Below are 27899 nucleotides of genomic sequence, written 5' to 3'. Positions count from 1 at the left end.
TATTCCTTCAGTTGTCTTCACGAATCCAGTAAAAGTCAAGGTTTGTGACGCTCTATCCAGCTCCCAAACAGCGTCACCCATCTCCTCTAGACACTCAATTCTCCGGGTTCCCGAGTGGTTCAGCGGCTCCCTCGGCATTATCTGTAATGTAAGGGTGAAATACTCGTACACAAGCTTACCACGCGATTAGATCACAAGGTTACACATAGTATTATACACTTACATGCATTTTATCTCTTCTAATTACTATACATGTCTAGACATAAAATTATGTTGAAACAAAGAATCACATGTTATCATAAGCAGTTTCACAGAAAATTTAATAGTTAATAACAGAAGCATGTATCACAGAACATTTGATAGCTAATCACAGAAGCATGTATTATGATAAATATAAGAATTCATCTCAGAAGCATGCATCAATAAGTTAATATATTAGGATCATCACTTAAGATTATTCACATTCAAGACATTATAGCACTTAGTCAAATAATTCTCACCACCCAACATTTGTTAGTCCTTATCGAATTCAAATGATAAACCGAGACAAAAATTCATTATCCAAAGTTAGTTTACTTAACTTATTTGGTATTTATTTTTGACACACCGACTCCATGGAGACTTTTATTATGAGCGTAAGGCCGTTTCAACTGACATATCATGGTTGTATGCAATCGACATATATCAATTATGTCTCAACCATTCTGGCCCGAGCGCTACACCTTATTATAGATAGTCCTGCACAGTCAGGTTTCACCACGTCGGGTTGTATGATTTCCTCCAGTCAGAGTTGCTATCACTGACTATTGGTAGGAGTTCAAAACGCCGGTGATCCCCATTAGGTCTTGAGGCGACCCAGCCGGACCTATCCTCAGTCTTACATACATTCTAGTACTGTAAGAAACACCCTGTTTTGCTCTTCACCTATTAAAGGTGATTAATTATTCAACTCATCGACTTTGATTTACTTTATTATTAGTCAATTTAGTATAGTTAGTATCCGAAACTCATGTTCACCTCAACTTTTTACCATAAACAGCTTCAAGTACACACATAGTTTACAATAGATAGTTCAAAGATGTAGAGAATGTATCATGAATTATTATTCTAACTATTTGAACATGCTGTGTTATATTATGAGAAAATGAGTTAAGATCATATATAGATTGTATTCACATACCACATATATTAAAAGGGAGTTCTACTTTTATCAATTCAATGTTACAGGGATTATCGTCCCCTGCATATTAACTTATTTTAATCAATTCTATGTTACCTTATAATTATAACATTAAGTACACAAGTTCCTAATTATAACTAATAATATATATACAATTACCACATTTCTTGTGCTCACCAACTTATTATTAGTATAACCCCTTACCTTTGAGCTTTTCAGAATAACTTGTGCAATCTCCTTCTTCTATGTTACCTATCCACTTATCAAAATAACTACTCTTAACTTATTATCATTACACTCAAAATTCTAACATTACTGAGATAAAAAAAATAAGTCACAAGAATTTATATTCTAAGAATAAAAGATGGAGAGCCAACGTACACTAATATGTTAAATGGCCTATCATTGTTGCTTAAGCATATATATGTGTTTATAAATTTTTGAGATCTTGCAACTATATCTTCTGATAGTTCAAAACACTATAATTTTCTTTGCAAAATGACAGATCTAGATCCTGTTATCATGCTTCATTCTCTGTTCCTTCATCTATCTTCTTTTTCTTTTGTAACCAATTAGTGACAAAATCAAGTGGAGTTAAAATCTTGTTTATTAAGGACCAAATACTTGATATTTTAACTCATCATGTTAATCCAAAGATTTTATTTTTAGAAGTATCCTCTCTTGTTACTATCCTGTTACATGGCTACACCTTACATGGCTACACCTTACTTAGTTATCACTTAAAGAATCAACATGGTTATATGAGTTAAATGTCAAAACTAAAACAGAGAAATGGACAACCAGTGACTAATATAATTGATCAAGTAGTACCATGTTCTTAAATTTTGGAAGAAAGATGTTTAACTTTACACGAGTTAATTTGGTTAAGCTAAACACTAGGAGAAATGAAAAACTAGTGACATAATCAACATTTGCACAGATATCATGACTGTTTTAGAAGTTTTAAAACAAAAGGAACAAAAGAACCTAAACTTAAAAGCTAGTGGATATAAAGAAGAGTAACTATAGGTTTTAAAGTGAACCAAGGAGATCAATTTTTAAAAGAACAAATACAAACAAAATAAAAGAATATACGACTATGAGAAGAATGAAAAAAGACATTCGGTACCTTTTAAGTAATTCTCAGCTTGAAAGTGATGGTTGTGTGAAAGGTAGTGAACACTAAGGTCCTATTTATAGAGTTTCACTTCTACTTCTACATGGTAAATATATGTCCACGTTTTTACTTTCAGTTAAGTCCACGTTTCCACTTTTACTTGTGAAGAAAATTAAGCCACCATGATGCATAATGTGTAATTCTTATCCCATACAGTGAATTTATTATTATTATTTTTTTTTTGTGATATAATTTATACGGTCGATTAAGGCACTGTCTAAATTTCGGTAGAATTTTAAGCCTGAAATTTTATCATAGCCTACCGAAATATTTCATGATTGATTTCTAAAATTATTTTTCTTAAATTCATAGTCTAAAGGGTAAATTAATTATCGGTCTACACAAAGTAAAACTACTATCAAGGCACATATAAAACAAGTTAAAAATATTTGGGTGTTACATTACTACCCCACTAAAAAAAAAACTTCGTCCCCGAAATTGTGTACCTCGAAATAATTCTGGATATTGTGATCTCATATTCTCCTCCAACTCCCATGTTGAATCCCCAGTTGCTTGATCCCAAACAACCCTTACTAAGGAAATTTGTTTCCCTCGTAGTTGTTTGATTCTCCTATCTTCGATCCTTACTGGAGATGTTTCATATGACAAGTTTTCTCTCAATGGGACTTCATCAGGTTCAATTATGTGAGATGGGTCGGGTACATATTTTCTTAATTGCGAAACATGCAAAACATTGTGGATATTCGAAAGAAAAGGTGGTAGAGCGATTTGATAAGCTACTGGACCAATACGACGAAGAATTTGATATGGTCCAATGAATTTTGGAGTGAGTTTTCTAGCCTTAATAGCTCTACCTACCCCAGTCGTTGATGTGACTTTCACAAATACATGTTCACCTTCTTGAAATTCGAGAGGTCTTCTTTTTCGATCAAAGTAGCTCTTTTGTCTGCTCTGTGCAACCTTCATCTTTTCACGGATTTGTTTAACTTTCTCTGTTGTTTGCTGGACTATTTCTGGTCCGAATATAGAGCTCTCTCCGTCTTGATACCAACAAAGCGGTGTTTGGCATTTTCTCCCGTACAAAGCTTCGAAAGGAGCCATACCTATACTCGAGTGAAAACTATTATTATAAGTAAAGTCGATTAGTGGTAGTAGATCATCCCAACTCCATAAACAGCCCTTTGTCTACTAATCCAAGTAGTGCGTTGAAGTGTACCTTTGAAAAAATTAGGTTCAAACCACAGACGTTTGACCTAATTTGAGGACCATTGAATTCCATAAGACCCATTTCCTTCCTAGATTTGCCTTTCAAACTAGGATTATTCTCAATAGCTAGGAGTTCCTCTTGCTGAGCTTCAAACTTTGTAAAGATCTTAGCTTTCATCCAGAAATGCTTGAGAAGATCTGGGTAAATGGGACCATTCAACATCTCGAAATATCTGTTCCAACCTTGATAAGTGAAATAAGGCTCCATATCATAATTGTTTGCCTTCAGACTGTTGAAATCCACCATCTTCTCAAGCACTAGCGTTAGCAGAGATTCTTGAAATTCCATTTCATTCCCGGTGTATGCCATATTCTTGCAGAGATAGGGAGGAATAACGATTGGATTCTTTGAAGTAGACATGATGAAGGTTAAGGTTTGGTTGAAGCTAACGAGAGAGAAAGAAGTTTGTGTTGAAGGTTTAGAGAGATGAAAGTGTAGGTTGTGAAGTGAAAAGTGTGCAAGTGTATAGTGTAAGTTTATTTAAATGCGCACAGTTAACATAAAAATGGCAAATTTGGGAAGTTACTCTTATTTGACAAAAGTTTGAATATCAAAAATCATCATTAACCACCCACTACCTGACAGAAAAGCCACGTGTAAAAGATTATTTGGTAACTACCATCTTAGTGGACAACTGTTCAGCAGCGAATGTTAAACGTTTTCCACTTAGATAGGTCAGAGCCTTTGAGTTGAAAAGATCCTATCAGAGGTAAGTACTTCAGAGCTTTTGCATTCAGATGTTTTGAAGCAGAACTTCTGATATACATAACCTCTTACACTTTAGAAGCCAAAATTTTTATTCAGAGATTGAAAACATGTTCAGATGTTTCTTTATAAAATCAAATCTTTCAACAGGTAAGGCTTTAGTAAATATGTCTGCCCATTGATTTTCAGTATCAACAAACTTAATATCTATTATACCTCTCTGAACATAATATTTGATAAAATGATGTTTAATTTCAATATGTTTGGCTCTAGAGTGAAGAATAGGGTTTTTAGATAAATGAATGGCTGCAGTATTATCACAATATAAAGGAATATTGTGACTGCTTACTTGATAATCTTCTAACTGGTATTTTAGCCAGAGTAGTTATGTGCAACACTTAGCTGCTGAAATGTATTCTGCTTCTGCTGTTGACAAAGCTATGATAGTTTGTCTTTTACTAGCCTAAGAGATAAGGTTTTCACCAACAAATTGACAATTGCCACTTGTGGATTTTCTTTCAATTTTATCTCCAGCATAGTCAGCATCACATAATCCATTCATGACATAATCATTGGATTTCTTATAAAGTAATCCAAGATTAGTTATTCCTTTCAGATACCTAAAGATTCTCTTTACAACAGTAAGATGAGATTCTCTAGGATCTGACTGGAATCTTGCACATAAACAAACACTGAATAAAATATCAGGCCTAGAGGCTGTCAGATAGAGTAAGGAACCAATCATACCTCTGTAGACCTTTTGATCTACTTTTCCTTCATCTTCTATTTTGCTCATGTTGGTTGTTGAGAGCATGAGAGTGTTCATTATCTTGCAGTCATCTAAGTTGAACTTCTTCAGAAGTTCCTTAGTGTATTTGGATTGATGAACATATGTTCCTTCCTTCTTCTGATTGATTTGAATTCCAAGGAAGAACTTCAATTCGCCCATCATGCTCATTTCAAATTCATCCTGCATCATCTTAGAAAAATTCTTGCACAAAGAAGCATTAGTAGAACCAAAGATAATATCATCAACATATATTTGAATGATTAAAATATCTTCTTTGGTTGTTTTTCTAAAGAGTGTTCAGTCAACTTTCCCTTTCTCAAAACCCTTTTCAAGAAGGAAATTACTGAGTCTATCATACCAAGCTCTTGGAGCTTGTTTCAGACCATACAGTGATTTCTTCAGTCTATAAACATGTTCTAGGTTTGAGATATCTTCAAAACGAGGAGGTTGTTTGACATACACGTCTTCAGAAATAAAACCATTTAAGAAGGCACTTTTAACATCCATCTGATACAAAGTTATTCCATGATTAACAGCATAAGATAGAAGTAACCTGATAGCTTCGAGTCTAGCTACTGGTGCAAAAGTTTCAGTATAGTCAATCCCCTCTTGCTGACTATACCCTTGTGCAACCATTCTAGCCTTGTTTCTTACCACCTCACCTTGCTCATTCAGCTTGTTTCTGAATACCCATTTTGTTCCAATAATGTTCTTATGAGATTGTTTGGGCACCAGGGTCCATACATCATTCCTTTGAAATTGATTCAGCTCTTCATGCATGGCCACTATCCAAGCATCATCTTTCAGAGCTTCATCAACTTTTGAAGGTTCCATCATAGAGATAAGTCCAACTAAAGATTCCTCACATCTAAGTTGAGATCTTGTCTTTCTTGGACTATCTTTGTTGCCTAAAATCAGTTCCTCTGGATGAGATGATTTGTATTTGAAATTATTTCTTGGGGGTTCATCATCTTCAGACTCATCAACAGCAGGTTCAGGAGCTGCTTCATTGCTTTGATGTTCAGAGTCTGTTGGAACTGTCATGTTCAGAGGTTCTTCAGAAAATGAATGTTCTGAGTAGTTTGGAATGTCTGAATACTGATCCTCTGATACCTGAAATTTAGAGAAACCTTCCACAAGCTCTGACACTTGGTCAGGCTCTTTGTCATCAAATTTGACATGCATAGTTTCTTCCACAGTATGTGTTTCAGAAATATACAGTCTGTATGCTTTTGAGCGTTCAGAGTATCCTATAAAGATACCCTTATAACCTCTAGCATCAAATTTCTTTAGATGGACTTTATTGTTTAAAATGTAACAAGTACATCCAAACTGATGAAAATAAGAAATGTTAGGTTTTCTTCCCTTGAACAACTCATAAGCCGTTTTGTTCAACTTAGATCTGATATAGATTCTATTTTGAACATAACATGCTGTGTTTACAGCTTCTGCCCATAATAACTTTGCTACATTTGTTTCATGCATCATGGTTCTGGCCATTTCTTGCAGAGTTCTATTCTTCCTTTCTACAACCCCATTTTGTTGAGGAGTTCTAGGAGAAGAGAATTCATGCAAGATGCCATATTTTTCAAAAAAAGTTTCAAAAGGTTCATTTTCAAATTCCCCACCATGATCACTTCTTACTTTTAAAATGGTGTAGCCTTTTTCATTTTGAATCTGTTTGCAGAAGATGCTAAACTCATCATAAGCTTCATCTTTTGTTCTTAGGAATTTTACCCAAGTCAATATACTGTAATCATCAACAATTATCAATCCATATTTCTTTCCATTGATAGAGGCAGTGTTAACTGGCCCAAACAAATCAATGTGAAGAAGTTCCAATGGCCTTGAGGTAGAGACAATGTTCTTAGGTTTAAAAGAGGATTTTGTAATCTTTCCTCTTTGACATGAACCACAAAGTGTGTTTGAGTGATATTTAATTCGAAATTCTGGTATCACTAGAATGATGTTATCGAAGATGTCCCAACAACAGCTTTATGAATAATGTTGTATTGATTGTTGGCACATCTTGCATAACATGTAAAAATAAACTGACAGAAAGTAAATTGCACAAGTGATTGTTAACCCAGTTCAGCCAACTGCCTACTCTCGGGGATAACAATCCAGGAAGGAAATCCACTAATAGTTCTAGTCACTAAGACCTCCAGCAAACCCTTGGATTTACGTCTCAAACTAAGACCTCCAGCAAATCCTTGGTTTACGTCTTATAACCTCGACACTACTCATGTAACTTCTGCCTAGGAACTCCTAGACATGAGATCCCATCTCACTTCCACTCACACAACACAACCTGTGTTGTTTATACAATGTTGGGAATAATGTGGTAACAACTTACCAAGACAATATTTCACTTTTGCTTAAAAGCTTCAAGTGAATCACACACAGTTACCTTTGTACTTCAAAGCTTAGGAGTAACCTTACAATAATAAACTCAGTTCTTAACTCGTGTTATTGAATCCACAAGTAAGAATCACAATAAACAAATACAGACTCAACAAAGACTCAATATGTATTTTCTAATACTTTTCAATGAGATGCTTAGTCTTGAACTTGGTCTTCATATATATAGCACAATAGCACGCTCCTCTTGCTTCACAAATGCTAGGACGCTCCTTGAGAGCCATAAAGGGTGATATGATACATTTTTAATCTTCATCAAGGATATATCAAAACTTTCCATAAGTGTTTAAAGGACTTTAGAAGATAAGATAAGTCATACAACTATTCCATTAAGTCTGACTTATTCTTAAAACACCTGATCAGATCAAATCTTCAATAAGCGCGCTCTTAAGTGGATTTCCATATATATCAGATGCTCATATTAAATGCGCGATATTTCCTTGAGCAAATAGGATGTTGTAACATGTTTTCCAACATCTTGTTAGCATATTTGTTTTAGCAAAATTAAGCCAATTCAAATATCCAACAATCTCCCCCTTTGGCAATTTTTGGCTAAAACAATTTCAGGCCATTTAATCACCTTTGAGAGATATAAAAAGCGCAATCCTTCAAGTCACCATGATCACACAAAATGAAGGATGTTAGAGCATCTTAAACAAAATTTCGCATATGTGAAAAAATAAGTATCAGAGGCGGCAGCAGCGGAGTCATCATCAAATAGCCTCGAGCAAAATAAAACATGTGTTAGCAAAGATGTTTTAACATGTTTATCTAGCGTGGTATCAGAGCAAGTATGATTAATCATACAACACATCCTATGTTATCAAAGATGTTTCAACATATGGGAGCACAACTTCTAGCACAGGTTCGTCCAATCAGGGCAGCATCCATTCAGCAACATACTCCCCCTGAATTTATCAGCTCGTGCATCACCTCAGGGTAAAAGAATTTACTCCTCCTGAATACTTGCTTACTGCTACTTAAAACATGTCATAACAAAAGACACAACAGCATTGTAGCATAAACAAACAAACCAAACCAAAGTACTACTCCCCCTTTTTAGCCACAAAATGTGCCAAAATAGGAAAGTATAGTATCCAAAGTTCAGAATTAAACAAAGTTACAAACCATGCACTCAGAAGGTGCTAAAATCGAGGGCACAGAACCCACAAACCAAATAACAAAGTACAGTAAAAACAAATAACAAAAAGATTACATAATCATTCATCATCACTGCTTTCAGAGTCATCATCCTCTGCATCTGTAGTAGTGTCATAAGCTTCATCCTCATCAGCATTATGTTGTTCACCTGCAGCAACAACATTTGCACTAGCTTTGACAGGTGCATCATCAGCTTCCAGTCCTTCAATCATCTTCATAAACATTTTCTTCTTTTCCTCAAGCTCAGCCTTCTGTTTATCAATCTCCTGACATTGAACCTTTAAAGCAGCAATGATCTCCTTTTTGGTCATGGTACCAGCTCCATCAGCAGATGTCCCAACATGATCTGCAACATTATGATCTCCAAATAGCTTGTGATGAAAAGTGAAAGCAGATTCCCTTTTCTTAGGAGTATCAGTCACAACCTTGATGTCTGGATATTGATCCAAGATGATTCCACATAACAGAGATGGAAATGCTATAGGCATCTTCACAGCAGTGGATCTGATATGCTTAATGGTTTGATCAAAAATAAAGGAACCATAATCATAGTCAACCTTGGTTCCTACAGCATAAATAAACCTACCCAGATTGGTTGCAACATTTGTTGCATGCTTAGTTGGTACCTAGTTAGTTGATCCTATCATATTTAGGATGGCATACTTTACATTCAGCTTACTAGTGGGTATCAGCTTTTTCTTGGGCCACACTTTGACTTTACCAACAGTTATTTCAGAACTCACAATATCATTTGCAACCTCTAATTCAGCCTTAGGCTCTACAGAACTTCCTAGGTAATTATTGATCACAACAGGAGAAAAATTGATACATTTACCTCTGACATAAACTTTGGGGTAGTCCTTGCTCAGTGGATTGTCACACTCCTCAGGAATGTTGACAAGAAACTCTTTGACCAGGAGCTCATAACAGGGACTGGAATCACAAACAGTCTTCAGCAGACCAGCTTCCTTGATATAGTCCAAGATGTCTTGACATTTCAGGGCATCTTTGGTCAATTCCCTCTCTACAGCTAGTCTTCTCTGGTAAATGTAATCCCATCTCAGTGCAAAAGCAGCACGATGGAAAGAAATGTTGTCACTGGGGGCTTCTTCAACAGTTTGGGATGCTTTCTTTGCAGTAGTTTTTGTCTTAGGAGTGGGAGATGAGATTTTTGCAACATCATAATCTGAGTCACTTGATGACTCTTTCTTCCTTTTCAGGGTCTCCTTCTTCTTGCTGGTGGGAGAAAAGACTTTGCTCCATCCTTTCACTGGTCCAACACCTTTTGTTTTCACTCTTGGTGCAGGATTCTTGCTTGCAGTGGGCACAGCCTTGCCTGAACAACTCCTCAGCCTTTTTGTTATACCACCAGTTGATCTTTCAGCAGGTTTGGTGGTCTCATAAGTTTCAACATCAACAACATCTTCTCCTTTCTCTTTCTCAGAATCTACAGACTTCTCAACTTCCTTCTCCTTTTCACTACTACAATTTTGCTTTATAATAGCGCCTATTTAATAGCGCTTTTTGAAAAAACGGTATTAAAAATTGCACAGGGATACATACAATAGCGGTTTCTCGTCGGGCGCTATTATAGGTGACTCTTACGAAAGCGCTTTCCATAAAAGCGTTGTTATATGTTATCAACCAAAATATTCGGAGTCTATAATAGCACTTTCTTTTAAATCGCTATTATAATTGTACCCCTATGTTAGCGCTTTGTTTGAAAACGCTATTATACGTCTTTCTAGTTTAAATAAAATAATTAGGCAAACCAGAACCTTCTTTTATTTTTCGCGAACCTTTTTCTCCTTCTTCACTCAGTTTCTTCAACCTCACCCAGAACCCTTTTCATCACTCAATCAAAATTTCTTCCACAACCAGGAACCCTCTTCTTCTCATCTAGCCGATTGAATCCAGAATTTCTCACTACTCAATCAATTGAAACTAGAAATCCTCCATCGTTTTTCACTCATTCTCCATCGCTCTCCTGAATCGATTGAACCCAAAAAACCTCACTCTTCTCTTTCCTCGTCACTCAACCATACTCACGAACTCGTTGAAATCCTAAACCCCAAAATCTTAAGACTTGTTGAAACCAGAACTCGTTGAAACCCTAAAACATCTTCCCCATCATTAACCACCGTCCATGGTTCCAGAGGTCGTTGAACACAGAATCACCACCGTCCATCGTTCCAGAGGTCATTGAACCCAGAAACTCTTCATCGTTTTCTGTAACACCCCGATTTTTCGCTAGGATTATCTATTTATTATATTTGTTTAATTGCTTGTTTGATGTGTTTGCTTGAGATTTAGTAGATTCTTAGACGAGAGGGGTATTTTGGTCATTGTAGGACTAAATACATTTTGATAATTTTAGAATGAAGGGTATTATAGTAATTTTGGGTGTGTGAGGTTATTTAATGAAGTTAGTAGTAACTTTGGGGTAATTATTAAGATAATGGTGTACGAGTATTCAGGTTAGGGTGTTACAAAGTGGTATCAGAGCAGGTCTATTTAGTCAGGCCAAGTGTGCATTGAGTCGGTTGTGTTTGTTTATCGGTTGATCTTTTGATCTTTTTATGAGTTAATTGTTGTTTACACTTGCACCTTAGTCATTTAGTTAGCTTGCAAGTTGGTGAATTGCTTTATGAAGTTCTTTGTTATTTTCTTCATGACATGTTGCTTTACTCGATTCTCGATGTTGTGTTTTAATTGGTAATGAGAGTAGAATTTATAAAACCTTGTTGAAAATCTAGATTCTTTTCTCTTGAATAATTGAATACTAATTTTTGTATAAAATTAGGAAGATTAAAATATTAATAGTGAAATTAAGTGAGCTTTAGAATGTGCATGATATACGTCGTCATGTTTTCCAAAAAGTTGATAAATGATGTTGTCTTTCTTTTGACGGATTTTGAAAAGTAATGTGAATTTAAATGTGAGTGATTCATTTTCTTAAGTGTTCTTTTTAGTCATCACATGATTTTGAATACAACGTGTTTTGTTATGAGTATGTTAGTTTGATAAAGAGAGTTATGCCACAATCATGATTATCGGCAGCCTATTAGCAAATTAAGGATCTGATCACCCTTAATCTGTTGTTAATAGTAGACTGAATCATGTTGACTGGAGTAAACTAATTTTGTCAAACTTTAGTAGCATGTAGAGTTTGCTACGAAATAAAAAATGATTGGTTATGGAAAATGTGATTTTGTAAAACGTACTAATTGTGTTTTTGAATTCGAATTTTCATGGTGATTGTATATGATGTCATAAATAATTTTGTGTTGTTTTATTGTTTGATACTAAAACATATTTACAGATGTGATAGTTGTTTGATTGCGTACGAATTTGTTGATGCTTGTATTATTAGTATGTGAGTTTGTGGTTTTATGAAGTTGAATCAGTCTTATGTCTATTCGTGCTATAAATTAATGGCTAGATGTGTTTTCTTTGCTGCCCAATAGTATAACATGTCCAGTGGATATGCTTTTCAATGTTACATGCTTTTGAATGTATCGTTTCCTTCGTGTGGGTTTAGACCTATGTTCCAGGAGTTTTGTTTTTATAGATATGACATGTGATCTATTTATTTATGCAAGATAGAATTCCTAGTTTTTTTTTTTATGTTGCGTTTAGATAACTCCTTCATGATGAATTGTCTTTATTAGGTTGAATTTGGTTTTAAATTGTTTTGAAAAATAAGACAAGTATGGTTTAGAGGGAATGAGTATCGTCGATAATGTTTACCATTAGTACCTTAAGTAAAGAGTCGAAACCAGACTCTGATACCTAGTTCACCTATCAGGAGAATTACGATATTGATAGAATTTGGAGTTGTATTTACGGGTAATTTTCGAGGACGAAAATTCTTTAAGTGGGGGAGAGTTGTAACACCCCGATTTTTCGCTAGGATTATCTATTTATTATATTTGTTTAATTGCTTGTTTGATGTGTTTGCTTGAGATTTAGTAGATTTTTAGACGAGAGGGGTATTTTGGTCATTGTAGGACTAAATACATTTTGATAATTTTAGAATGAAGGGTATTATAGTAATTTTGGGTGTGTGAGGTTATTTAATGAAGTTAGTAGTAACTTTGGGGTAATTATTAAGATAATGGTGTACGAGTATTCAGGTTAGGGTGTTACATTTTCCATCATTCACCGCAATTGAATCACGTCTCGTTAGAACCCGTCTCTAGGTATCTGTGTAGGGGTGTGCAAAAAATTTGGTTATCCTTAACCAAATTACTAACCAATCCATATCCAATTTTAGTTTGCAAAATCCATTTAAAAAAAAAACCACACCACTCCAATAAAAAAACACCAATTATAAACCATAACCACATTTTGTAATTTGGTTTGGAATTGGTTTGAAAATTTAGGCCCAATAGCTAATTCAGGCCCAATCTTCAATTTTTTTAAATTTTTTATTATATAATTAAAAGAGGGGTGGAGGACCGGTGGTCAACCGGTGGTCAACGCCGGACCACCGGCGGCCGGTGCGGCGGCGCTCCGGTCGGGACGGCGGCGGACGGCGGACGGCGGAGCTCCGGCGACTTTCATGGCGGTCGGCGGTGGTGCTCCGGCGGCCGACCACCGCCAACCACCCATACTATTTTAATATTATTTTATTTTAAAAATCCGATTTTTAATAATTATTTTAAAAATAATTTAAAAAATCAGTTTTTAATGTTTTTAATTTTTAAAAATAATTAAAAAAATCAGTTTTTTTTTAAAATAATTAAAAAATCAGTTTTTAATGTTTTTACTTTTTCAAAAATTTAGTATTTTAATTTTTTTCCTATTTATTAGTTTTTTTTGTATTTAAAAATCAGATTTTTTAATTTTAAAAATTACTCTTTTTTTAAATAATAAAAAATATTTTAAAAACAATATAAAAAATAAGTTTTCGGCTAAGTAAAAAATAATTTGGGTTTAAAAAAAATATTTTGTGGGTTGATTATAAACCAATTCAATCATAAAATTAATGAAAAATTATGTTTTTAAAATAATTAATAAATCTATTTTTTTTAATCAACTAATAAAAAAAATTAGTTTAAGTAAAAAACCTATTTAAAATTGGATCATGTGAATAACTTAAATTTTATTACAAACCGGTTATAAATTGGTTCGATCCGGTTAATAACCAAATCCAAATTAGTTTTAAAAAATAACCGGTTTGTTATTGAAATGGTTTTGGTTTAGAACCAAAACCATCAATTAGGTGTGGTGTGGTGTGGTTTCCAAACCATGCACACCCCTATATCTGTGTAACATAATTTGACATTCCGTCTTTAGTAAGTTTTTTTTTATTATACTGTATAATATTACATTGAATTCATAACTATGGTGATGTTTTTTTTTGCATTTGGTGTTAATTTGGAGAACATTGATTGATATGGAAGGGTAACTGCAAGAATCAAGTGTGACGTGAATGATAATCTCACTCTTAAAACCAATGCTCAAGTTAACATGTGAATGATAATCAAGTGTTTTTGTTTCAATTATGAGCAATATAGCTTACGATATTCTGCTGTTTCTACTTCCCTGATTAGTTAACATGTATCTTTTAGATTTTATTATTATAAATGTTATGAAAGTATGATACTGTTTTCTTGTGCCTAGTTATGTTAGAAATGGTTACTTACAACTTATCAACGGCTGAAAAGGAAAACTTATATGCCATGGAATGACCACTTAATTTATTTCTAGAGTATTTATTTAGTTTATGACATCTCCTGCCTCGCGTCTACCCGCAATTGCGTCACCATTATGCTCACATTTTCATTCATTCATAGTCTCACACAATATCACTCTCATCTCTATTTAGCTCTCCTCACAGTCTCGCTCGCAATGTTTATATTTTTTCTAATTTTAAGTTCATTTGCTTTAACAATGTTTTGTAGATTTGTGTGGTGCATGTGTCTCTTGTGAAAGCAAATCAACAAGATAGAAGGGTTGCAACTCATTTTGCCAAAGGTATGTTGTGTAACTAATCTTAATATTTGGTTTATTAATAAAGAATAATCTGAAAATAAGTGTGTTGGTTATATAATTGTAGTAAAGAAATGAAAAATACAGCTAGCTAGCTGTATTTTTTTTGTTCCTTGAAATTGGATATTATTCTTCTTCCTCCTTTTGCTCTAATTCACCATCTTTTTTTTGCTCTTTGTAGAATTGAAGGTAATTCATTGATAGAGTGATTTTCCAACAATTTAATTAGTTGCTTTTGTGTTGAGTGTATTTTGAACATCTCTGTCAAATAATATAAGTGTTGATGCAGCAAAGAACTGCCTCAATCTTGTATTAAACAAGGTAACAATGGATATAGTAGATTTGCATGACATGATATATATTCATATAGCCTTTTTGTTATATTTGCAATTAGTTGTAGATCCTACAATCATTTTGTCTTTACTAATTACTCCCCATAATTAAGGAAAATATTGTAGCTAAGGCAATTCCTTTCTCAATTAGGGCAACAAATGGTCTTACGCTTTAGAGGTTACAGGATAGTTCATAGTAGTCTATGATATATTTTCTATATATCTGCATATATGATATTATTGAATGCACCTTTTTTTGCGAACTGTTAGGATTTGGCATTTCATCACTTGTCTCTTTCTGCCCTGCTGGGAGAAAACATCTACAACTACAATTTTAGAGAGCTACTTGCCCATCCTATTGTGAGTATCTGCTGATTTGTTTTTGGAATGCCTGCTCTTTCAAGTTTTCTTTACTCCACTCATCTATTTAAGTTACTATATACTGAATGTTACCTATATTTCAAGTTTTCTTTACGACCAAATGTATGCAGGGGCTTTAGATAACCCTGTGTATTTTGAGCCTTTTTTTATTGTACATCAGTGATTCAATTTGTGTTAGAAATGATGATTTCTCTTTTAATATCCACATAGCTAGTCTTTTACTTCAGGGTTATTATTATATTCAAAGAACTCTTTAGTCAAGGTATGCTCTCTAATGTTGGACTTCTTTAGTCATGGAAACAAACTATCACTCACTTATTCTGGATGTTTTGTTTTTAGTAAATTAAGATAAGTCTCCGAACATAACCATGTTCATTGTGAGAAAAACAATAAACAAGAGATACAAAAGCAATCAAAGTTTTCACGTATTGTCTTATAGCAGAGACCGAGGGCTGTATCTTATGTCTTGAATATATTTGGCACATCCTAAACGCTCACAAGTTTTTCTTTAATTGTCAAATGCTTCGATAGGACCTGTTATATTCATATCACATGAGTAATTTCATGATAATAGTAATAACTTCATGTTCTCATTCATGTTCATTGTAGTCTTTGTTTCAAGACATTTGAAAGTCTTGTTATGATTAAGCCCTGCATTTGAGGGTTGTGGATTCAAAATGACATCAATATCTACTCAGCAACAGTTCTGATATGCCCAGCCACCGTCGAAGGTGCTTCATTCGAACCAATAAGTCATTGCAATGATATCATAATAAAGCTTGTAGTTTATCTAGTTTGACAATTTCTCCTATATTTTTGGTTTTGAGCTGGCTTCTTGATTTTCTTGTCAGCCTATTAGAGCATTCACTTGGCAAGGTCACTGAGAACTTATATTTTTGGTTGGTGTCTCCCGGTATTAAAGTTTATCATGCTTCTTTTTAATTGTGAAACTTCTCAATATTACTCCCAAAGACATGACTTGTGAGTAGCTTATTTTCTTGTTAGTGTTATTTGTTATGTTTCATTCAAGTTTGAACACTAAGTGTTGGATTTTCTGGTTCTTTGGCAGTAAATTTTTTAAAGAGTTACAAGCTTGTCTTATAGCTTTCAAAGAATTAGCTTGATGTGGTGAAGGTCAAATGACATTTGACGTAATTCTGTATGGGTAGTTCAATGACAATTTTCTAGAGGTATGTCAAATTTGTTTACATTTCGTGCTTTAGCACATTATGAGCCAATGATTTTTCTTCAATTGTAACCCCTAGGGAGTCATTGAATTTAAATTCGTTCTTGTATCTTGTATACTATGAATAACTTTCAGGTTAAGAAGCTCTACATCCAGAGGAAAGATTAAATCAAATAGTCGAAAAAGATCTAATGACAAAGTGACTTTGTTAAATGGGAAGAAATGGTCCACGTTGCACTCATCTGTAGACATTTTAGGTGACTCTGTTGATTATGTGTAATTGCATATGCCTCTAAGCATTAGTACTCAGGCATCACATGAGCTAAACTAAGACTTTTCTCTTGTACTAAAGATCAACGATTTAGAAACTGAGTGGTGTCATTCATATATGCTATAAGCAAATGATTGATTAAGTTTGAAATTTTGAGTTGTATTTTGTTGTTGGATTATTTTATATCCCATACTTGGTTATGTTGTAGTGCACGTCACTTATTTTTTATGTGTTGTTGATTAATAAAATTTGTTTAGTTTTTTTTTTTTTGGTTATCAAAGTACAGTATATTACAAAATTTAGACAAAAAATGATTTTTTTTTTAATTTGAAAAAGGACTTATAATAGCGCTTCTGGGCACGGGCGCTATTAAAAGTTGTTTGCTGGAAGGACTATAATAGCGCTTTACACACGGGCGCTATTAAATAACTGACATATAATATCGCTTTTAGAATAAAACGCTATTAAAACTCGCTTCCAAAGTCCTAGCAGATGGCGCCAACTTACATACGATAGCGGTTTTTGCAAGAAGCGCTATTAAAAGTGGACATTTGATAGCGCTTATAAAATGCTATTGTAGGCACAGAACTTATAATAGCGGTATCAGTAATAGCGCTTTAAAGTGCTATTAAAAGCTAAATAAAGCGCTATTAAAGGCCTTAATTTGTTGTAGTGTTTCATTTGTGGGTATAGACTGGTTACTCTCTTCAGACTGAGTATCCTCTTCATCAGCAGAAGTACCCTCTTGAGCAGTTCTTGTTTCTTCATTAGAAGACTCAGATGTTGTGACAATTGTCTCAACATCTTTTTCAACAGCAGCTTCCTTCATGGTTTCCTTGTCAGCAGTCTCAGCCTCTTCAGGTTCATTCAAGGAAGCTCAACATCTGGCATGACATCTTCTTCAGTAATACCATGAGTTGATTTCTCAGTCACCAACTCAGCAATTGTTGGTGATCTACCAGCATCTTCAGTTTCAATCTCTATAGGGTTGTCATCTGTTTGCATTTCAGTTTCAACAGGTTCAGAGGCTAGATTCTTCTTCTCAGCAGCAGATCCCAAATTCTCAGTTGAATCAGGGTTATTGGAAGTTGGGATTTTTGTTTCTACCACTTCAGACATAGGTTTAGGGTTCTGAGGTTCTCCTTCGATAGTTTCAGATGTTCTCTCAGATGTGTTGACATTGGATTCAAACACCATATCAGACATAGAAAGGGGAATTCTAGACTTATAATCCCTTATTTTCTTCTTAGAGGTTCCTTTACCAGATTTATTAACAGAGGGAGAGATATCGTCACTTACTTTGGTAGTTTTCTTCTTTTTCTCAGCAGTTTTCATCTTTCCTTTCTTCTCAGCAGCAGTTTCATACTTGGTGTTGCTGGGATGAACGGTAGTAACAGGAACGACGTCTTTGATGACTAGGGAGGATTTGATCTTTGCCTTTAATCGTGTGGAACGAGCGGACTTTGTGGTTTGAGATGATTCAGACATGTTTAGATGATGATTTTTGAAGTTTGAGAAGATGAATAGATGAGAGTTGTAGTGTGAAGTTGGAGAATAGGGTTCACAGACAAAAGCTAGAATTTGGGAGAAAAAGCATTGATTGCGTGTGATGACATATTTAAGGGAAGTTTGTAATGATTTCCCTAAATTAGCGTGCATTAATGGATGAGAGAGAGAGCGGTTTCCTTTTGCACGCCATAACTGCAGTAACTGCTATGCTTCTTCATGCAGGCAAATTCCTAATTTGCCCCTTAAAAATTCAAATTGATTTGCATCAAGCGCCTTTGTAAATATATCTGCTAACTGCTCATTTGTACCAACATGCTTAAGCTCCGCACAATTTTCTTCTACAAGGTCTCTGATGAAATGATGCCTGATGTCTATGTGTTTAGTCCTTGAGTGTTGAACTGAATTTTTTGATATGTTGATTGCACTCAAGTTGTCACAATATAATGTCATGACATCTTGGTCGACATTATATTCCTTCAGCATTTGTTTCATCCACATCAGTTGGGAACAACTGCTACCTGCAGCTATGTATTCAGCCTCTGCAGTAGAAAGAGACACACAATTTTGCTTCTTGCTGAACCATGAGATTAGATTGTCACCCAAAAAGAAGCAACCTCCTGAGGTGCTCTTTCTATCATCAGCACTTCCAGCCCAGTTGTAACGACCCAATTTTCATTTATTCGTTTTTATGTGTTAAAATGTTTTATTGACGTGACATTTTAAATAAGTTAATAACTTTAGTTATTTATCGAGTACTTTAGTTATTAAGCGAGTAAAGTGAGTTAACGCGTTATTGGGCCAAGCCAATTGGGCTTGAGGTCCAATGGGCCTTGTGTGTGTGTGGAGCGCCCATAAGGGCATAGTGAGGGAAGAGAGAATTCATTTCTCATGTTTTTGTGTTCTTGAGATAAAGGAAGAGTGTGAGCTTGAGGAGCTAGGGCAAGGGGAAAGCTAGAGATTCGAGATCTTCGTCGTGTTTTCTTCGAATCCAGGTAAGAGAGTAGATTTCATATTCGTGGGTGACTCGAGGAAGGGGAGAATGTCGATTTCTCCTCACCCGAACTTCCTCCACCCCATTTTCGTTTTAGTTTGGATGGATTTTCTTAATGGAAATCGATTCTAAGGTTCATAACATGTTTAACATGCTCTTATCATGATGTATGAACGAATCTAATGGTTAAAAATGAGATTCATAAAGGATTAAACTCAAGAACTTTGTGTTCTTGAGAGTTTTGAGTAAAAGTGTTGAATCTCTACTTTTTCGTAGTAAAAATGGTAGATCGGTGAAATGAACCGTCCTTTTGTGTTTAGATATGTTTGTTATGCTTGAATATAAACTTATTTGGGGTTTATAACATGAAAAATGAGATTTTTGGGTGATTTGGTGTGGAAAACGCAGGTTTTGAACTGTCCTGACAGGAGGCGCTCGCTAGGCCTTCGCTTAGCGAACGTGTGGCGAACAGCTCGCTGCATGCTCGCCATGAGCAGGTTGATCCTCTGGTGAGCTTCTCTAAGCCTTCGCTAAGCCTTCGCTAAGCCTTCGCTTAGCGAACAGTACTGTGACAGCAACTTTTTGATAATTGTTTTAAGTGCAATTAGGCACTTGTAACATGAATTTAAGGTATCCTAACATGCAATTAGGTGTTTATAACCATGATTAATTGTATTGTGATGATAGTTGTTGATTATATGTGTGGAAATATAATTGTGTTGATGATGTTTGTTTAAATGTCAAAGAAGTATATTAAGGTGTTAATCAACTTAATAAAGAAGGATATTAGAGTATGTTATTCTAATAAAGAAGTATATCGAATTATGTTATTCGATAAAGACGGATATTAAGGTATTGATTATCTTAATAAAGACGGACGTTGGATAGTGTTCCACGTTATTGTTGATGGGCTATATGCCAAAATTGTTGATGGATATATATTCATGAGTTTTGAGTGCATGCATCATGAATATTTAGGGATATTGGCTTGTCCAATAAAGAAGGATATCGAACTATATTTGTTTGATAAAGAAGGATATCAGAGGTGAGATACTCTGATAAAGACGATGGTACCACATGCATTAGAAGTGTCTAGAGGGCATAACATGAATGTGAAGCATTAGATTGCATTAGGGATTATGTGTGCATTTTATAATAAATGATGTTTGACACATACTTGGTAAATGTTGATTGTTAATCCGTATGTGAGGAGCAGAGTCCGTCATGACTATAAAATGAACAACGCAGGGTCCGTCATGACCATAATCTGAACAATGTATCTGTTGATGTTTTGGTATTGTCCGAGACGACGTGAAACTATATGTTTGGTGTATTTTGTGGATGATTGATTAGGAGATAAATGAAGTATATGCATGATATATGAATATGCATGAATGATGGTGATGTATATGTATAATGTATGATTATGCTTGTTTTTATGAAGAAGTGTTTAAGTACCATTTACTTACACTTGTATATTTTGAGTATGTTATCTAACTCTCTTTTATGTGTTATGTGCTGGACCGTTGGGGGTCCAGATTTACAGGTTTTGTGGTATTCGATGTCGAGTCGTCGGTGAAGCTCTGCTCTGATTGTGACACGGGAAAGGGTTTTATATTGTATATAAAGTCTATTGTCTAGGTTGTTTTGTATAATCAATAAATACATTATCTGATTCAAAGATTTGTATAAACACTATTTTTACTAATTAATTACATTAGTATTATTTTGATAGAGGAGTGTAATACTCGAACCGATATTCAATAAATTAAATGTGATTTTCCGTTGCGTATTTTGAAAAAGATTTTACTAAAGGTAGAAATATATATATAATGGGTTTGGGTGTTACAATTGGTATCAGAGCCCCGTTGTCTTCGGACTGTGTGGGTTATGTGTCGATCAGAGCAGGTCTGTGCAGTCAGACCAAGTGAGTATTGTGAGTCAGTCGTGTTTGTCTAACGATTTTGGTGGTGTTTGTTTTGTGAAATCATTCATGTTGTTCGTTTAGGAACTATGAGTGATGTGAATTGGATTAGATTATCCATTCTTTTTGTGAGTAGTTGTGTGAGTATTATACTTCTATGTTTATAATAGTTGTATATGATTAGAGTTTAACCATTGTGTAGTTTAAACTTGGTTGATTGATGCTTGTTTACTAATTGTTGATGATCCGGCATGATATAAAACTGCATGTGATGATCCGGCATGATGTAAAACTGCATGTGACGATCCGGCATGATATAAAACTGCATGTGGTAATGATTTGAAATAATTTTAAAAACTAATATTATTTCTTGAAGATTTTGGTGAAAATATAGAGTTATTTTCTTTTGGGTGAGTGAAAATTAAATTTTCAAAATGGTGAGAAGAGTAGGATATTAATGTGTCCTGGTATGTGTTTGTTATATGTTTGTTTATAACATGTGCTAGATGATTACTAGGCATTTGAATTGCTATGCGTTTTATGAGTAAAAACATGAAGATCTCATAATTCTATGTCGTGATTGTTGATGCATGATTCTAATTGTGCTTTCAAGTCTATAATGATGTTATATGCTTGATGTTTTGGGATTTTGTGGATTAGTGAGTCGAGAAAACGAGAGTTTAGTGAGCGTAAGTTCAAAACCGTAGCAGAACACCCATATTTTTGGATGTGCTCGCTAGGCGAAGAATGGACCTCGCTGAGTCTCGCTAAGTCTTGCTAAATCCTGTGAATGTTTTTGACTTGTCTCGCCGGGAGCTCGCTAGCTTTTGCTAAGCGAGGGAGCCAGACAAGAAATTTTATTTTGTTGATGTCTTGTTCTGAGTTGATTGGATGTGAATATGAATTGTTGCTATGCAATATTCATTTTCTTGTGTTGTTTGATTTCCTAACTTTGAAAAGTGAGGGAAGTATAGGTTACTTGGATGCCTGCATGATTTTGTGTAAGTGTTTAGGTATCGTGGGTTAGGTTTTGTCCCTTGTATGCGACATGCGTGTAAACGATGTCGATACTAGTTTCTTCTTAGGAAGAATATGTTTAGAGACGATAGAACAGTTAGGTGTGAGCACCGGAAGTTCTAGTGGAAGAGTAGGAGTGAGTTTGAGATAAGTGGGGGAGAAGGTTATATCCCTCCGAGATGTTTCGAACGTGAGAAGATGAGATGAGTAGAGATGTTCTTGAAGCGGAATATTCAGGAAGTGGTGACGTTGTTCGAAGTGGAATGGATGAGAACAACAAGTTGTGAGAAACTATTAGAAGAGGAGTTGTCGGACCAAGTGTTTCGCCGTGAGGCGTTAGTGAGATTGGTTAAGTGAGATGAAGAGTATTCGGAATGATTGGAGATCGTGTGTTGCACTAAAAGTATGGAGACGTGTTTTGTGGACCAAGTTGAAGTACCTATTCGATTTGTGTGAGTCGAATATGTAGAAAAGGAAGTGATTAGAATTCTTGAGGTGATGATTTTGAAGTAAGTTGTCATCTAAGTGGATCGGATGTTGTAGCGGATGCTTGAGTAAGAAGTTTTAGGTGAGTCGTGCATATGGTAGTATGTTGAATTGGTTGAACAATTTGGAATTCTAAGTCTAGTGTGTGAAGTGATTTTCAGAAGAGATTTGAGAAGCTTAGAGAAAGAGATGTGAAGATTAGTGAACCGTTGGTGTTAATTAATCAAGGAAGGGAAGTAAGTTTTAAAGTAGATGAGAATGGAATTGAGAAATATCATAATAGGATTGGTATGTTTGTTGAATCGTTGGAAGTAAGGATTGTATGAGTAGTCAAGTTTATTCGAAGATGGAAGTAGGATAACAATTCGAAAGATTTTGTGAGAGGCTTGTCGAAGAAAGAGTGATTGGATTTGGATAATGACCGGACAATTTGTGTCACATGTTGAACGAGAACGTAGAGATCCTAGAGGTTGAGATGAAGCTAAAAGAGAGGTATCATTTTTGAATGATGAAGAATAAGAAAGTTAGCCGTTGAAGAACGTGCAAAGAATGAGTAGTAGGAGGTTATGTTGGAAGTGACTTGTGTTAGGTGAGAGTTTGCGAAAAGGATTACCGCACATGTGAGTAGATATTGTGTTTGAGCACATATAGTAAGGAGTTGAAGGCGATGCCTAACGTAAGTATCGGAGAGCATTTTGTAGTGCCCAAAAGATAAGAGTGAGTAAGTATTTACCAGAAAATTTGAATCCATGGAATGAAAGAGTCGGTAGAGACTAGTTTTGTTAGATGCATCGTGGATGTTGATGTAGTATGGTCTCATTGTGGACGACGGAATGATAGTGGTTCGAGGAATAAACTTAAGATGTATTTTGGACGGAGAATTTTGGAAATTTTCTAGATGTCATATTGAGATTAGACAAGGAGTCATGAGTAAGAATACTAAGACAAGGGTTGATTAGAATTTAATGGATAGAATTAGGTCGTATGGCGAATATTTGGAGTTTTGTAGATTTAATTCAAGAGTTTGATTTTGGTATCGAATGTACTAAGGAGGAGTTTAAAGATAGCTATCCAAAGAGAGATGATGATTGGTAGAGGTCGTAAGTGAATAAGAAACCGATGAGTGAATAAACGGAGAAGATTATGCATGTTGCAATGCAAGATGATGAGGAACATGGATAGGTGGATTATGGGCGAATTGAAGATGTCGTTTTGGAATCAACGAGATAGAGGTTATGATTGTTTGGAGAACCAATTTTAGGCGGTAGCCTAATTTTGAAGTAGCGAATTGCTAAGGGATTAAGGAGAAGTGGTATTGGAAAATGTTTGCGTTAAGGAATGCAAATATTGGTTGAGAGATTACTTGGGAACAGAGTAGTCGTATTGGATTCGACTCAATGTGAGAAAGGAATTTGACGGTTAGAGACGGTAGTTTTTAGCATGTGTCAATGAAGTTCGAGAATGTTGGTCATCAAGTGATTGTTGGAATTGAAATATCGAGTGATAAGTTGGAATAAGATTCGAATATGAATAAGTGATGTAGCACAGTTAAGTGATTCATGAGGGAATCAAAGGTTTATGAGAATTATGGAGTTGTGGAAGTATTCCACGGAAGTATCTTTCGGAGAGTTCGATTGTTTGTACCTGTTTTGGGGTAGAGTTGTGAGTACCATAGAATGTGAGTCTGTGGATGTTTCGTGCGAAGTTGACGTTTTAGCGGTTTGATAAGAATGGTTTATGCCGATATCATGATTGTTGACTATCTATCGACAAATTGAGGAACTGGCCGTCCTTGATCTCTTGTTGATAAATGGACAAAAATTGTGTTGGATGGGATAAACTAATTTTGTCAAACTTAGTAATGTGTAGCGTTTTGAGCGTTTCGTTGGAGGGTCGGATACAGGAGTTATCCGGAGTTGTTTTAGTTGCGTAATTTTCGAGGGCGAAAATCTTCTAAGTGGGGGAGAGTTGTAACGACCCAATTTTCATTTATTCGTTTTTATGTGTTAAAATGTTTTATTGACGTGGCATTTTAAATAAGTTAATAACTTTAGTTATTTATCGAGTACTTTAGTTATTAAGCGAGTAAAGTGAGTTAACGCGTTATTGGGCCAAGCCAATTGGGCTTGAGGCCCAATGGGCCTTGTGTGTGTGTGGAGCGCCCATAAGGGCATAGTGAGGGAAGAGAGAATTCATTTCTCATGTTTTTGTGTTCTTGAGAGAAAGGAAGAGTGTGAGCTTGAGGAGCTAGGGCAAGGGGAAAGCTAGAGATTCGAGATCTTCGTCGTGTTTTCTTCGAATCCAAGTAAGAGAGTAGATTTCATATTCGTGGGTGACTCGAGGAAGGGGAGAATGTCGATTTCTCCTCACCCGAACTTCCTCCACCCCATTTTCGTTTTAGTTTGGATGGATTTTCTTAATGGAAATCGATTCTAAGGTTCATAACATGTTTAACATGCTTTTATCATGATGTATGAACGAATCTAATGGTTAAAAACGATATTTATAAAGGATTAAACTCAAGAACTTTGTGTTCTTGAGAGTTTTGAGTAAAAGTGTTGAATCTCTACTTTTTCGTAGTAAAAATGGTAGATCGGTGAAATGAACCGTCCTTTTGTGTTTAGATATGTTTGTTATGCTTGAATATAAACTTATTTGAGGTTTATAACCTGAAAAATGGGATTTTTGGGTGATTTGGTGTGGAAAACGCAGGTTTTGAACTGTCCTGACAGGAGGCGCTCGCTAGGCCTTCGCTTAGCGAACGTGTGGCGAACAGCTCGCTGCATGCTCGCCATGAGCAGGTGATCCTCTGGAGAGCTTCGCTAAGCCTTCGCTAAGCCTTCGCTTAGCGAACAGTACTGTGACAGCAACTTTTTGATAATTGTTTTAAGTGCAATTAGGCACTTGTAACATGGATTTAAGGTATCCTAACATGCAATTAGGTGTTTATAACCATGATTAATTGTATTGTGATGATAGTTGTTGATTATATGTGTGGAAATATAATTGTGTTGATGATGTTTGTTTAAATGTCAAAGAAGTATATTAAGGTGTTAATCAACTTAATAAAGAAGGATATTAGAGTATGTTATTCTAATAAAGAAGTATATCGAATTATGTTATTCGATAAAGACGGATATTAAGGTATTGATTATCTTAATAAAGACGGACGTTGGATAGTGTTCCACGTTATTGTTGATGGGCTATATGCCAAAATTGTTGATGGATATATTCATGAGTTTTGAGTGTATGCATCATGAATATTTAGGGATATTGGCTTGTCCAATAAAGAAGGATATCAAACTATATTTGTTTGATAAAGAAGGATATCAGAGGTGAGATACTCTGATAAAGACGATGGTACCACATGCATTTGAAGTGTCTAGAGGGCATAACATGAATGTGAAGCATTAGATTGCATTAGGGATTATGTGTGCATTTTATAATAAATGATGTTTGACACATACTTGGTAAATGTTGATTGTTAATCCGTATGTGAGGAGCAGAGTCCGTCATGACTATAAAATTAACAACGCAGGGTCCGTCATGACCATAATCTGAACAATGTATCTGTTGATGTTTTGGTATTGTCCGAGACGACGTGAAACTATATGTTTGGTGTATTTTGTGGATGATTGATTAGGAGATAAATGAAGTATATGCATGATATATGAATATGCATGAATGATGGTGATGTATATGTATAATGTATGATTATGCATGTTTTTATGAAGAAGTGTTTAAGTACCATTTACTTACACTTGTATATTTTGAGTATGTTATCTAACTCTTTTTTATGTGTTATGTGCTGGACCGTTGGGGGTCCAGATTTACAGGTTTTGTGGTATTCGATGTCGAGTCGTCGGTGAAGCTCTGCTCTGATTGTGACACGGGAAAGGGTTTTATATTGTATATAAAGTCTATTGTCTAGGTTGTTTTGTATAATCAATAAATACATTATCTGATTCAAAGATTTGTATAAACACTATTTTTACTAATTAATTACATTAGTATTATTTTGATAGAGGAGTGTAATACTCGAACCGATATTCAATAAATTAAATGTGATTTTCCGTTGCGTATTTTGAAAAAGATTTTACTAAAGGTAGAAATATATATATAATGGGTTTGGGTGTTACACCAATCAGCATCACAATACCCTACTAAGGTAGAGTTCTTTGTCTGTGAGTACAGAATCCCATAGTCACTGGTGCCATTAATATACTTCAAAATTCTTTTGACTTGTACAAGGTGGCTCATCTTTGGTTTGGCCTGATATCTTGCACACACACCAACAGCAAAGGTGATGTCAGGTCTACTTGCTGTGAGATATAAGAGACTACCAATCATGCTCCTGTATAGGCTTTGATCAACATCAATGCCTTTCTCATCTTTGGTTAGCTTCAAATGAGTAGCAGCTGGAGTTCTTTTGTGTGCTGCAGTGTCCATTCCAAACTTCTTGACCATATTCTTTGCATACTTGCTTTGAGAAACAAATATGGTGTCTTCCATCTGTTTGACTTGCAGACCAACGAAATAGGTTAATTTACCTACCAAACTCATTTCAAACTCTGACTGCATTTGTTGGACAAACTGTTGCACCATCTTTTCTGACATTCCTCCAAATACTATGTCATCAACATAAATTTGGGCAATCATCAGCTTCTCTTCCTTTTCTTTAACAAACAAAGTTTTGTCATTACCTCATTTTCTGTAGCCTTGACTAAGAAGAAAATTTGTCAGTATTTCATACCATGCCCTAGGAGCCTGTTTTAGCCCATATAGAGGTTTCTTTAGTTTGTACACATGATCAGGATTGGCTGGATCTACAAATCCTTTTGGCTGCTCCACATAAACTTCTTCATGTAAGTACCCATTAAGAAAGGAACTCTTGACATCCATTTGATATAGCTTAAATTTAAAAATGCATGCTATACCAAGAAGTAGCCTAATAGATTCCAATCTTGCTACTGGAGCAAATGTTTCATCAAAGTCAAGTTCTTCCACCTGAGTATACCCTTGAGCCACTATTCTTGCCTTGTTCCTTGTAACCACACCATTTTCATCTGATTTGTTCTTGAACACCCATTTTGTGTCAATGACATTAACACAATTAGGTCTAGGAACAAGATCCCACACATCA

The 27899-nt window shown here is 35.2% G+C and overlaps 2 protein-coding genes and 1 long non-coding RNA gene across 4 annotated transcripts; 1 reads left to right on the top strand and 2 right to left on the bottom strand.

Annotated features, from left to right (window-relative positions):
* Nucleotides 1–2686: 2686 nt before the first annotated feature.
* On the bottom strand, nt 2687–3419 carry LOC123886498. Its single transcript, XM_045935815.1, has 2 exons — nt 2804–3419; nt 2687–2694 (listed from the first exon to the last, which is right to left on the bottom strand). The coding sequence occupies exons 1-2, from the start codon at nt 3417–3419 to the stop codon at nt 2687–2689; spliced, it is 624 nt and encodes a 207-aa protein (XP_045791771.1).
* Nucleotides 3420–8721: 5302 nt separating this feature from the next.
* On the bottom strand, nt 8722–10810 carry LOC123886497. The gene is made up of 4 exons (XM_045935814.1): nt 10804–10810; nt 9384–10169; nt 8941–9095; nt 8722–8874 (listed from the first exon to the last, which is right to left on the bottom strand). The coding sequence occupies exons 1-4, from the start codon at nt 10808–10810 to the stop codon at nt 8722–8724; spliced, it is 1101 nt and encodes a 366-aa protein (XP_045791770.1).
* A 3775-nt stretch (nt 10811–14585) lies between these two features.
* Nucleotides 14586–16930, top strand: LOC123885528. Of its 2 annotated transcripts, XR_006801179.1 has the most exons (7): nt 14589–14644; nt 14841–14980; nt 15262–15351; nt 15982–16103; nt 16224–16353; nt 16442–16562; nt 16694–16930. It is a non-coding gene; the product is annotated as an uncharacterized LOC123885528 (long non-coding RNA). The 2 variants fall into 2 exon arrangements; XR_006801178.1 differs by lacking the exon at nt 14841–14980 and having other exon boundaries at nt 14586–14644.
* Nucleotides 16931–27899: the final 10969 nt, after the last annotated feature.

The sequence above is a fragment of the Trifolium pratense genome, linkage group LG5, assembly GCF_020283565.1.
Source record: "Trifolium pratense cultivar HEN17-A07 linkage group LG5, ARS_RC_1.1, whole genome shotgun sequence".
Lineage (NCBI taxonomy): Eukaryota > Viridiplantae > Streptophyta > Magnoliopsida > Fabales > Fabaceae > Trifolium > Trifolium pratense.
Note: the sequence above shows the minus strand (reverse complement) of the source record. Positions and strands in the feature narration are given on the sequence as shown.

What these genes read in the sequence shown, in the direction of transcription:
- LOC123886498 (XM_045935815.1), bottom strand. Translation starts at nt 3,419, where the DNA reads ATGGCTCCTTTCGAAGCTTTGTACGGGAGAAAATGCCAAACACCGCTT.
- LOC123886497 (XM_045935814.1), bottom strand. An exon ending in GAGTTCTGAAATAACTGTTG is followed by an intron (nt 9,096 to 9,383) that starts GTAAAGTCAAAG and finishes ATCAATATCCAG; the next exon opens with ACATCAAGGTTGTGACTGAT. An exon ending in AGATCATTGCTGCTTTAAAG is followed by an intron (nt 8,875 to 8,940) that starts GTTCAATGTCAG and finishes ATGTTTATGAAG; the next exon opens with ATGATTGAAGGACTGGAAGC.